Here is a 12,254-nt window from a genome sequence, read left to right as displayed (position 1 = left end):
ACCCAAAAGGCGCAGAAACACTGAAGTTGACAATGAACCAGTTCAGGGCTTTGTTGATTATTTCGTAACATCATGACACTTTGCACATGCACCAATGGCAAGCAAAAAAATATTTTGAGACACAAAGAAATACATTTCTCATTGATAATCCCTTTAAACCCTTACCCTCCGTTCTAGAAAAGTCTCTTGGGGCTGTTAACAGTATACCTTGCTTCCAACTCCCACCGTGACCTTCTACCCATCATGGTATCATTCTCCTCAGCAAACTCAACACCTTATTCAAGATGCAAACACCAAAATTGATTCCTCCTTTCTAAATCACAGCCCAATTCCTTTCATCCTCTTTTGAAACAAAAAATAAAATTGGATTCTTTTGTCCCAGAGTCACTATTTTGCTACAGCACTGTCTCACCCACCCTGAGCCATGATCATTTCTCAGAATATAATCTAGGTTCTGACATAACCAAACTAATCTCTAATACTCAGACAAACTCCTTTCATATTCTTGGTATCACAAAACTAACTGACCTCAAAAATGGATACACAAACTACTACAACTACTCCACTTGGCCAGAGTGGAATTTCTACTGTGCATTCAAATCCCTTTGAAAGTTCATGATTTGCCCCATCTATCCTACTACATATTATGTCCTGCCTGCCATTTCACCTCCCATGTGCATCAGCAATAATGGTTAATTCAGTACAAAAGCTATCACCAACAGATCATTCCACGTCCTCAGACTATGTCCACATTGGGGCATCAGCCTACATTTTCCAGTTTTTGAAGTGAAGCTTATATGTTGATCCTTGACTACCACGAACACCAATTCTAGAATTCTCTCCTATACCAAAAACCAAGCTAAGAGCTCTCTCACCATCAGAAGACTCAAAGTTTATTCCTTCAGTCCTCCTTTCATCACATCCCCTACTCTGACCGATTTATGCTAAGTCAAAGGTCCTCCACTTCCAATGAAATATCCTACAATGTTGATAGTGAAGATACTATGCAAGTTGCATAGTACATCATTTAAAGTGTTTGATGCCCAACTGTTGAAACACTCATTTCTTGCTAAACTGACTATTACAAAAAGGATAATTTGCTGAATCATGCTCGCACTTCTCCATCTGCAAATTACCTGCCATAACGATCACCATTTTCACCGACTTACCATCTTCTTCATTCGAAGATTCATCTCTGAAAGGGTTGAAGTCATCATCACCAGAACTGACCGACAGAAAACTTTCTTCATCACTGCCTTCGCTTTCAGATACTTCAGACTCACTCTCTGAAGAGCTGCTTCCAGCAAGTCCTCTGCTCTTACGAGGTTTCTTTGCTTCCCTTTTGTCCTCATTAGCTTAAAATGAAAATTTGTTAAAGGTTTTCTTTTTTAAAAAAAACTTTGTAGTGGGTTGAGGGAAAGCAATAAAACTGCCTGGAGAAGTGGAGAGTTTAAGAGTACAGATGAAGGACGGTGGTGTTACAAGGAGAATGAATAAGACTGTAGGAGAATTCAGGAGCTGGGTGAGACAAAGTCACAGAGGAATTTTGAAAGGATGCTGTCTTGGCTATTCACACGGTGTTATAGCCTCAGAATGATGGGGAGCATTGTGACTGAATGATTTTCAATGTACTAAGGAACTAATTGAGTCAAACAAAAACATCTGCACTATGAGCTCATACTAAGAAAAAATTGGGTAGAATGAAAGCCCAACCTCCTACACAGGGCTGACCAGGCAGTGGCTTGTCTTGGCAAATACCATAGACTAATATACAAGTACAGCTTGTAAAAGAGGATGGCAGGGCAGTTATCTCAAAAACTAGTTGATAAGTTAGCTTATGCCTCACAGTAGGAAAGATATATTTTTGTGCAGTTTAACGCAACTTACTTCTTGCAAATCTGTCTGCTGTCCAGTCACTTATTTGGAGTTTACATTTAAAACTTGCACACTGAATTTAAGTAATTTTTTTCTAAGCACCAGAGAATACATGTGGAGATGAGAGGTCACAATCAGAATGCAAAAAGACTTTCATGGTATGCTATTTAACTAGATGGATGCAAAACTCCATTATGCAAATATCAGTTACACTAAAGTGCAAAGATTACAGAACTTACAATCTCAAATATACAATATATACAGATTCATTTCCAATGAAAACAGCTCAACAAATCAGATTTAGTTTACATTCTGAAAGAATGATCTTTCATCATTGCCACACCCACTGGTAGCCACAAGGTATGAAGCAACCAGCAATATCAAGAAAGCTTGTACCTTTTCGCTTTTTTCCTTTGCTGTGTCTTGATGGACTGTCAGTGGGAGAGTCATGGTTACTGGACACAGTCATATCTATCCCCAACAAACTGTACAGCTTCTTTCGGTCAGGTGCTGGGAAGTGTTTCTCAATCAAAGACTGAAGGACTCCTCTGAAATTATTTCAAAAATGTTTTAATAATCAAATTATGTAAACAATTACCCTGTATTCTTCAATCTGAAGACATTTTAAGATTCTGGCTGTTGTGACTGATTTGATAGGTATTATCAGGTCTAATTTATTATATACATACATACACACACATTGCAGGTATGGTGTGTGCCTTTGGGTCTGAGCCAAATTGCTTTCTAGCAGAAAACAATAAATAATTGTTGGGTCTGCAGTCGACGTTTTACCTCTAATAATAGCTGTAAACTCAGCACAGGTCAAATATAACCTTTTTTTGGTCAGTATGGCTGGTCTGTTCTGCCATGGAGAAATCCTCACCAAAATGAGTAGTTTTTAAATAGAACAAAACTGAAACACTTCAAGCCACAACATAAGACCGACTATTAAGATTCAATTTTGCAAAACAGAGGATGAATCCTTTCCAGGTCTTCTGTTTAGAACTTAAAATACCAAACCTTTTTATTCTGCTGTCTGCAGTGACATGTCAGGAGTGAGTAAAAAAAAAGGTAATTAAGTAGCTGAAAAGGACATTGAGACATTCTGAAATTGTGGAAGCCAATACAAAAACTGGTCTTTATTTCTAACAGTACGCTTACAAATGACCAACCGCGTGTGGTGCTGGGTTGATTTTTGTGTAGGGTCATGTTTCAAATCTTCCAATGTGTCACATTTTCCATTGCCCAAGGCCTCATTCATATGTTACTGAAAATGGCAAACCTTTGTAGTGGCATTTCTACGTGTTACCTGCAGTAATTGTTTGAAATATTTAGACTATACAGCCTTGAATTGTCCAACAAGCTACAAAAATCCAACATGGGCTTGAAATTTTCAAATGTTTGACGTGGGCGATGAACAAAAAAAAATTCAGAACTGACCATCAAATTCAAGATTATTAAAATAAACATTGCCAGCAGCTTTAAAAATTACATTTCTATGTCCACTCTTGCTTGAGAGCTTTCATAAAGTTGACAAAGAACGTGCAGTTATAGAGGTAGAGCCTAATGAAATCTAGTAATCAAGAATTTCACAACGAAGTAATGAAGGAGAAAGTGAGGACTGCAGATGCTGGAGATCAGGATGTCCTGAAGGGCTCATGCCCAAAACGTCGATTCTCCTGCACCTTAGATGTTGCCTGACCTGCTGCGCTTTTCCAGCAACACATTTTCAATTAAATAATGAAATCAGTAAGACAAATATATCAGCAATTAAAAGGTATACTAAATCATGAAGGATTCATACAAAGTTTTCCATCCTTGCACCGGATATTTACGTTCAACTGCACATGCAGCAAACATGTAAAATTCTAAGTCGCAAATGATTGCACAGGAAGATAAAGCTGACAGTAACTTTCAGCTGCATAACTAATTTAGAGACCTGAGTTGATAGTTTACAAAAAGTATTTTTACAGAAATTGGCAAGAGTAATGATGCTTTTTAGAAACATTATTGAATAACTTACAATTACAGGCAGTAATACTATTTAAACATACTTAGCAGTTGAAACAAAATCATTCAGTTCACCACCACCTTCCTCCAGAGCTTCAAGAGTTCTTGCTTCTCCAGTGGATTGTAGACCAATAACCACGCACTACAATTCCAAAATAAAACCATTAGAACAGGTTACATCATTTTCGTCAACAATTGTCTGTACCATTATCCCTTTAAACTTTACTTAAAGCAAAGTCTCAATTCTGTGGAATGTAAAGATATAATTTTGTTGGGCAGTCGGGTATAATGCAGGCACAACTTGCAGAAGCCTCGGGGCGGCACGGAGGCTCAGAAGTTAGCACAGCTGCCTCACAGCACCATGGTCCCAGGTTCGATTCCAGCCTCGGACGACTGTCTGTGTGGAGTTTGCACATTCTCCCAGTGGCTGTGTGGGTTTTCTCCGGGTGCTCCGATTTCCTCCCAGTCCAAACATGTCTAGGTTAGGTGAATTGGCCATGCTAAATTGCCCGTAGTGTTAGGAGAAAGGGTACATGTAGGGGAATGGGTCTGGGTGAGTTGTGGGTCGGTGTGGATTTGTTGGGCCGAAGGGCCTGTTTCCACACTAAGTAATCTAATCTAATCTAAACTGCCTGTAGTGCTAGGTAACGGGGTAAATGCAGGGGAACGAGTCGGGGTGGGTTGCTCTTCGGAGGGTCGGTTTGGACTTATTGGGCCAAAGGGCCTGTTTCCACACTAACTAAAGTTATTATTCTATTACTCCAATGTTTTTTGACCACACGTGAAAATAGTGCACATTTCTTCTTCTTTGTCCACACCAGCAACCTGCGATCTTCCAACATTAACATTCACTAATGCATAGATTATTTTCTTTAATTCACATTTTAAATTTTTATGTTTACCAATAAATGGATCTACTAATAAATAGAACTTGGGCATCAGTGACTAAACAAGCCAGTTATTAGCCATTACTGATTGCCTTGAGAAAGTGGTGATGAGCTGCCTCCTTGAATTGCTGCAGCCCTCGGGCTGTCGGCACAATCATAGTGCACTGGGGAAGTTCTAGGATTTTGAAGCAGTGATAGTGAAAGGAGAATAACAGTTCCAAGTCAGGATGGAGGCTTAGAGGGAATCTTGCAGGTGGTGGTCTCATTTATCTGCTGCCTTGTTTTCCTAATTTGGAGATGCCAGTGCTGGACGAGGGTCAGAGAGATGTACAGCATGGAAACAGACCCTTCGGTCCTATCTGGCCATGCCAACCAGATATCCCGACCCAATCTCGTCCCATCTGCCAGCACCCGGCCCATGTCCCTCCAAACACTTCCTATTCATATACCCATCCAAATGCCTCTTAAATATTGCAATTGTACCAGTCTCCACTACTTCCTCTGGCACCTCACTCAATATTCATACCACCCTGTGTGTGAAAAAGCTGCCTCTTAGGTCTCTTTTATACCTTTACCCCCTCACCCTAAACCTAGATTTGGTACTGGGTAATGAGCCCGGCCAGGTGTTAGACTTGGAAGTAGGTGAGCACTTTGGTGATAGCGATCACAATTCTGTTATGTTTACTTTAGTGATAGAAAGGGATTGGTGTATACCACTGGGCAAGAGTTACAGCTGGGGGAAAAGGCAATTACGATTAGGCAAGATTGAGGAAGCATAGGATGGGGATGGAAACTGCAGGGGATAGGCACATTCGAAATGTTGAGCTTATTCAAGGAAAAGCTACTGTGTGTCCTCGATACGTATGTACCTGTCAAGCAGGGAGGAAGCTGTAGAGCACGGGAGTCATGGTTTAAGGAGGAAGAGGAATCTATGGTTGAGAGGAAGAAGGCGGCTCATCAGTTAGGGTGCTTGAGGGTTACAAGGTAGCCAGCAAAGACCTATAGAGAAAGCTCAGAAGAGCCAGGAGGAGACATTAGAAGTTGTTGACAGATAGGATGAGGGTAAACCCTAAAGCTCTCTTTTATTCCTTAAATACCTATAGAATGACAAGAGTAAGATTAGGGCCAATTAAGGAGAGTAGTGGGAAGTTGTGTGTGGAGTCAGAGAAGATAGGGGAAGCACTAAATGAATATTTTTTGACAGTATTCACTCTAGAAAATGACAATGTTGTCGAGGAGATTACTTGACTAGGTGGGATGGAGGTTCACAAGGAAGAGGTATTAGAAATCAAAATCTGATTGAAGATTTGTAGCTCGGGTATCCGTTGTTGTGGTTCTGCTCGCCGAGCTGGAAGTTTTTGCTGCAAACGTTTCGTTCCCTGGCTAGGGAACATCATCAGTGCTGTTGGAGTCTCGTGTGAAGCGCTGCTTTGATGTTTCTTCCGGTATTTATATTGGTTTGTTCTTGCCGCTTCCGGGTGTCAGTTTCAGCTGCAGTGATTTGTATGTGGGGTCCAGGTCGATGTGTCTGTTGATGGATGTTCTTGCCGTTTCCGGGTGTCAGTTTCAGCTGTAGTGGTTTGTATATGGTGTCCAGGTCAATGTGTATTAGAAATCCTGCAGAGTGTGAAAATACACAAGTCCCAGATGGCATTTATCCTAGGATCCTCTGGGAAGCCAGGGAGGAGAGTGCAGAGCCTTTGGCGTTGATCTTTAAATCGTCATTGTCTGCAGGAATAGTGCCAGAAGACTAAGCAAATGTGGTTGCCCTGTTCAAGGGGAGTAGAGACAACCCTGGAAATTATAGACCAGTGAGCCTTACTTCAGTTGTTGGCAAAGTGTTGGAAAAGGTTATGAGAGATAGGATTTATAATTATCTGGAAAAGAATAATTTGATTAGGGATAGTCAGCATGGCTTTGTGAATGGTAGGTCGTGCCTCACAAACCTTATTGAGTTCTTTGAAAAGGTGACCAAATAGGTAGATGAGAGTAAACCAGTTGATGTGGAGTATATGGATTTCAGCAAGACGTTCGATAAGGTTCCCCACAGTAGGCTATTGTACAAAATGCGGAGGAATGGGATTGTGGGAGATATAGCAGTTTGGATCAGTAATTGGCTTGCTGAAAGATGACAGATGGTGGTGGTTGATGGGAACTGTTCATCCTAGAGTCCAGTTACCAGTGTGTACTGCAAGGGTCGGTGTTGGGTCCACTGCTGTTCGTCATTTTTATAAACGAACTGGATGAGGGCATAGAAGGGTGGGTTAGTAAATTAGCAGACGACACTCAGGTCAGTGGAGTTGTGGATAGTGACGAAGCATGCTGTAGGTTACAGAGAGACATAGATAACCTGCAGAGCTGGGCTGAGGGGTGGCAAATAGAGTTTAACGCGGACAAGCGTGAGGTGATTCACTTTGGTCGGAGTAACCGGAATGCAAAGTACTGGGCTAATGGTAAGATTCTTGGTAGTGTAGATGAGCAGAGAGATTTCGGTGTCCAAGTACACAGATCCTCGAAAGTTGCCACTGAGGTTGACAGGGTTGTTAAGGAAGCATACAGTGTTTTAGCTTTTATTAAGAGAGGGATCGAGTTCCAGAACCATGCGGTTATGCTGCAGCTGTACAAAACTCTGGTGCGGCCGCACTTGGAGTATTGTGTACAGTTCTGGTCACTGCATTATAAGGAGGATGTGGAAGCTTTGGAAAGGGTGCAGAGGAGATTTACTAGGATGTTGCCTGGTATGGAGGGAAGGTCTTACGAGGAAAGGCTGAGGGACTTGAGGCGGTTTTCGTTAGAAGGTTGAGAGGTGACTTAATAAAGACATATAAGATAATCAGAGGGTTAGATAGGGTGGACAGGGAGAGCCTTTTTCCAAGAATGGTGGCGGCGAGCACGAGGGGGCACAGCTTTGAAGGGTGATAGATATAGGACAAATGCTAGAGGTAGTTTCTTTACTTAGTAGTAAGGGTATGGAAGGTTTTGCCTGCAACGGTAGTAGATTTGCCAACTTTAAGTACATTTAAGTTGTCATTGGACAAGCATATGGACGTACAAGGAATAGTGTAGGTTAGATGGGCTTCAGATTGGTATGACAGGTCGGCGCAGCATCGAGGGCAGAAGGGCCTGTACTGCGCTGTAATGTTCTCTGTCCTCTAGTTCTGGACTCCCCCACTCCAGGGAAAAGACTTTGCCTATTTACCCTATCCACGCCCCTCAATTTTGCAAACCTCTATCAGGTCACCCCTCAACCTCTGACACTCCAGGGATAACAGCCCCAGCCTGTTCAGCCTCTCCCTATAGCTCAAATCCTGCAACCCTGGCAACATCCTTGTAAATCTTTTCAGAACCCTTTCAAGTTTCACATCATCTTTCTGACAGGAAGGAGACCAGAATTGTACGCAATATTCCAACAGTGGCCAAACCAATGTCCTGTACAGCCGCAACATGACCTCCCAATACAGGAAAGCCTTCTTCACAATCCTATCTACCTGCAACTCTACTTTTCAAGGAGCTGTGAACGTGCACTCCAAGGTCTCTTCGCTCAGCAACACTCCCTAGGACTTTACCATCGTGTGTAAGTCCTGCTAAGATTTGCTTTCCCAAAATGCAATTAAACTCTATCTGCCACTCTCAGCCCATTGGCCCATCTGGTCAAGATCCTGTTGTAATCTGAGGTAACCTTCTTTGCTGTCCACTACATCTCCAATTTTGGTGTCATCTGCAAACTTACTAACTGTACCTCTTATGCTCACACCCAAATCATTTATATAAATGTCAAAAAGTAGAGGGCCCAGCACCGATCCTTGTGCCACTCCACAGGTCACAGGCCTCCAGTCTGAAAAACAATCCTCCACCGCCACTCTCTGTCTTCTACCTTTGAGCCAGTTCTGTATCCAAATGGCTAGTTCTCCCTGTATTCCACGAGATCTAACCTTGCTTATCAGTCTCCCATGGGGAACCTTGTCGAATGCCTTACTGAAGTCCATATAGATGACCTCTACCACTCTGCCGTCACCAATCCTCTTTGTTACTTCCTCAAAAAGCTCGTGTACAAAATTAAAAATCACACGACACCAGGTTCTAGTCCAACAGGTTTCATTGGAAGCACTAGCTTTCGGAACGCTGCTCCTTCATCAGGTGGGCTTCCAATTAAACCTGTTGGACTATAACCTGGTGTCGTGTGATTTTTAATTTTGTTTTCCTCGGTAGTGTGGGTGACAATGTTTGGAAGATGCTGTTGAAGGAACCGAGATTACTTCTGCTGGTACACACTGCTGTCATTGTTTAATTTTCAATTAGGAAACTTGCATGTCTTTTTAAACAGTTGATAGATTCCATGGCAACAGATTTTGATTCAACTCACTTCTCATTTTGCCTTCAGACGGCTGGTGCTCACTCCACCCTTCTGTCAAGGGATCCTCTGTTTGTTAACTTGTCCCATTTGCTTCACACGACTACACTTAACTTCTCCTGCCTTCCATCCTATCACAGATTTCTCCTTTGGCACCTTCCCATTCCTTGTCCTTTATTTGATTAAACCCTATTACAACTCCAACTGATGAAAAGTCAATGACCTGAAATGTGAACTCTCTCCAGAGATGGTAACTGACCTGAATAGTTCCAGGAAGTTATTTTTCTACTTCAAATATGCAACATCTACAGTTTCATTTTCTTCAGCTATCCAGGACAATGCTCATGCTCCAATCAGATCACCCATGAACATAGCCAAGGGTAACTCTTAGATTTACATAATCTGGAAGAGTTTTGCTCTTTGCCTCAAACACTCCGTCAGGTAGTGGGTTCATATTAAAACCACTCTTTGGATAAAGTAGTTGCTAAAGAATTTATTAGCAAGCAACTTAAACCTATCTTCCCTGGTTCCATAATACAATTACTGACATAAGGAAGAATTTCTCAATACCAGTCCCTTTGTTATTCAAAGATCACTTTACCTTTCCATTTTTGATCTCTTCTCGGGCCAGTTGTACTATCCTTCTAACTTTGGATGCAATGCAGAGGTATTTGAAAAATCTCTGGTGTGCTGACCAGAACTGACCCCACATTGACTTTTTCATCCGTTGCTCTGCATCAATCAGCTCAGCTGACATCTGAAATTTCTCCCTGGCCTCAACCCACTGAAAGGCAAAAAACAAACAGCTCGAGTTTAGGCTTGCAAAATTCAAATCTGTTGGTCCAACAGAGTACAGAAAATTTCTGTAATGATCAATAGAAAGATGAAGAAGAATTGGTAAAATTGTTTAGACTGCTCAATAAATTCTACAAAATGTTTTCAAGGCTATGGGAACACAATGCTCTGTTGGTGGTCTCAAATGCTCAGCAATTTGCTCACTTGACAGAAAAATTTAAATATAGCAAAGTTAGCAGGCCCATCATCCCACCTAACGTACTAAAGTCCCTGTTCAAGCTGTTCCAGGACAACGTTAGCACCCGTTCAACAGTGCGGAAAATTGCCTAGATACACCCAATCAAACCTAGGCAAGTACTTTTCCAATCTTCTCAATTAGCAGTGATACAAGGTGACATCCGCACTGCTATTAACTTTCTAAAAGTTCATTCATGGGATGAGTATGTCACTGGCTGGGCCAGCATTTATTGCCCATCTCCAATTGCCCAGAAGGCAACCAAGGGTCAACCACTTTGCTTAGGGTCTGGAGTCACATAGGCCAGACAAGGACAGCAGTTTCCTTCCCTAAAGGACAGTGAACCAGATGAGTTTTTCTCAATGGTTTCACGAACATCACAAGTCTCTCAATTCCAGCTTTTTATTGAATTCAATTTCCATCATCTACCATGGCAGGATTTGAACCCAGGTCCCCAGAACCTTAGCTGGGCCTCTGGATTCACAGATAGTGATACTACCACTAGGCCACTGCCTCATCAGGACTTATTCACCAATAAACTCTTCATGCTCAACTTGGTTTTTACTAGGACCAGTGAAGTCCAGACCATATTATGAACTCAGTATAAACATGGAGAGGTCCAGAATACAAGCAAATGGTGAGTGCTTGGAATCAAGGCAAAAACTGACAAGATATAGCATCAAGAAGCCCAAGTAAAATTAAGTCAATAGGAATTAGACAAAGTGCTCCACTGGCTGCAGTCACCCCAAGCACAAAGAAAAAATAGTTGTGGCTGTTGGAGGTCAATCATTTCAATCCAAGGACATAGCTGCACAAGTTACTCAACGCTTTAAGGACCAATTATCTTCAACTATTTCAATTACCTTCCTTCGAAGGAAAGGTTAGAATAATAATTGCAGGCTATTCAGCACTATTTGCAATTCCTCAGGTCATGAAGTAGCCCATGTCCAGATGCTTCAAAACTGTACACCAAGCACACGTGGACAAGTGGTTGCAATCATGTTTCTCATCACTCAAGTGCTTGTTGGCCAAATCAAATGCAATGAGAAAATTTAGTTTACCTGGGACATTGAAGGGCATTATCATCACTGAATCACCCTGGAGCTGACCATTAACCACAAAGTCTCAAGTAATTAACTTACAGTTGACATTAGGTTCACCACTCAGTTATCATTTTTCAAGCATAAAGACAAAATAAGGTTTTACCTGGTCTTAGGTGGTGATAAAAGATTGAGACATTTTTTGAAGACACAACTAGAAATTTGTCCTGGTGTCCCCAGCCAGCTTTTAAAAATAATTCAGCTCATTACCACTGTCATGTGTGGAGATTTGCTGTCTATCAAATGGCTTCCACTTTCCTCACTGTGTCTGCACTTAAAATGTGATTTAGTAGTTCTAAGTGCACCCTGCAAAATCCTGAAATTGTGAAAATGTTATCCAAGAAAAGTTCCAGCTAAATGTTTTGTCCTACTATACCCCAACAAAAATCAATCATTGGTTAAAGCCTTTAACACATCTCACAAGGATTACAAAACGTCACAAGTTTGCAGATTCATCCAGCATTGTTCTTAAATCCAGTACTAGTCCAATTGATTTGATCCGCACTCCAGCACTATTCTGGTTCACACAATTAGAATTAGAATATTTGGCCTCGTGAGATTTCTCTACCATTCAACAGGATCATAGCTGACCTCAGCTATATGTTCCCATTAACCCTGCTTACATTGTTTTCTGAGAGAGAAATTCAGCGAACAAAAATCCTCAAGAAATAAATTTCTCAACTTAGTCTTAGATGGGAGTGTATAATTTTTAAACTGTACCCTTGGCTCCAAGCTCCCTACATGAAAGGAAGCATCTCCCAAGTATCCTCTTTATGGTATCTCCTGAGGATCCCACATGTATTAAGAAGATCACCGCTTGCTAAACATAGAGTACAGGCTCAACCTGTTTAACCTCCCTTCCTAAGATAATTCGAATCACAAGTTGAAATTTTCTTCTGAAATCAGCTAAGTAAACACTGTCTGAACCTCCTCTGATGCAAATATACACAGTACCTCCTTAGGTAAGGTGACCAATAGTTTGCATGGTAGATATGATGTGA

The 12,254-nt window shown here is 41.5% G+C and overlaps 1 protein-coding gene across 1 annotated transcript in view; it reads right to left on the bottom strand.

The window, feature by feature from the left end:
• The window catches only part of sbno1 (strawberry notch homolog 1 (Drosophila)), a 101,490-nt gene that overhangs the window by 30,637 nt on the left and 58,599 nt on the right, over nt 1-12,254 (bottom strand). The window contains exons 13-16 of the mRNA XM_060843328.1: nt 9,725-9,907; nt 3,930-4,027; nt 2,272-2,423; nt 1,170-1,355 (exon numbers count right to left, since the gene is read on the bottom strand). Of these exons, the coding sequence (XP_060699311.1) occupies nt 1,170-1,355; nt 2,272-2,423; nt 3,930-4,027; nt 9,725-9,907 (619 nt within the window). The remainder of the gene's footprint in view (nt 1-1,169; nt 1,356-2,271; nt 2,424-3,929; nt 4,028-9,724; nt 9,908-12,254) is intronic.

Source organism: Hemiscyllium ocellatum, chromosome 24 (assembly GCF_020745735.1).
Source record: "Hemiscyllium ocellatum isolate sHemOce1 chromosome 24, sHemOce1.pat.X.cur, whole genome shotgun sequence".
Lineage (NCBI taxonomy): Eukaryota > Metazoa > Chordata > Chondrichthyes > Orectolobiformes > Hemiscylliidae > Hemiscyllium > Hemiscyllium ocellatum.
Note: the sequence above shows the minus strand (reverse complement) of the source record. Positions and strands in the feature narration are given on the sequence as shown.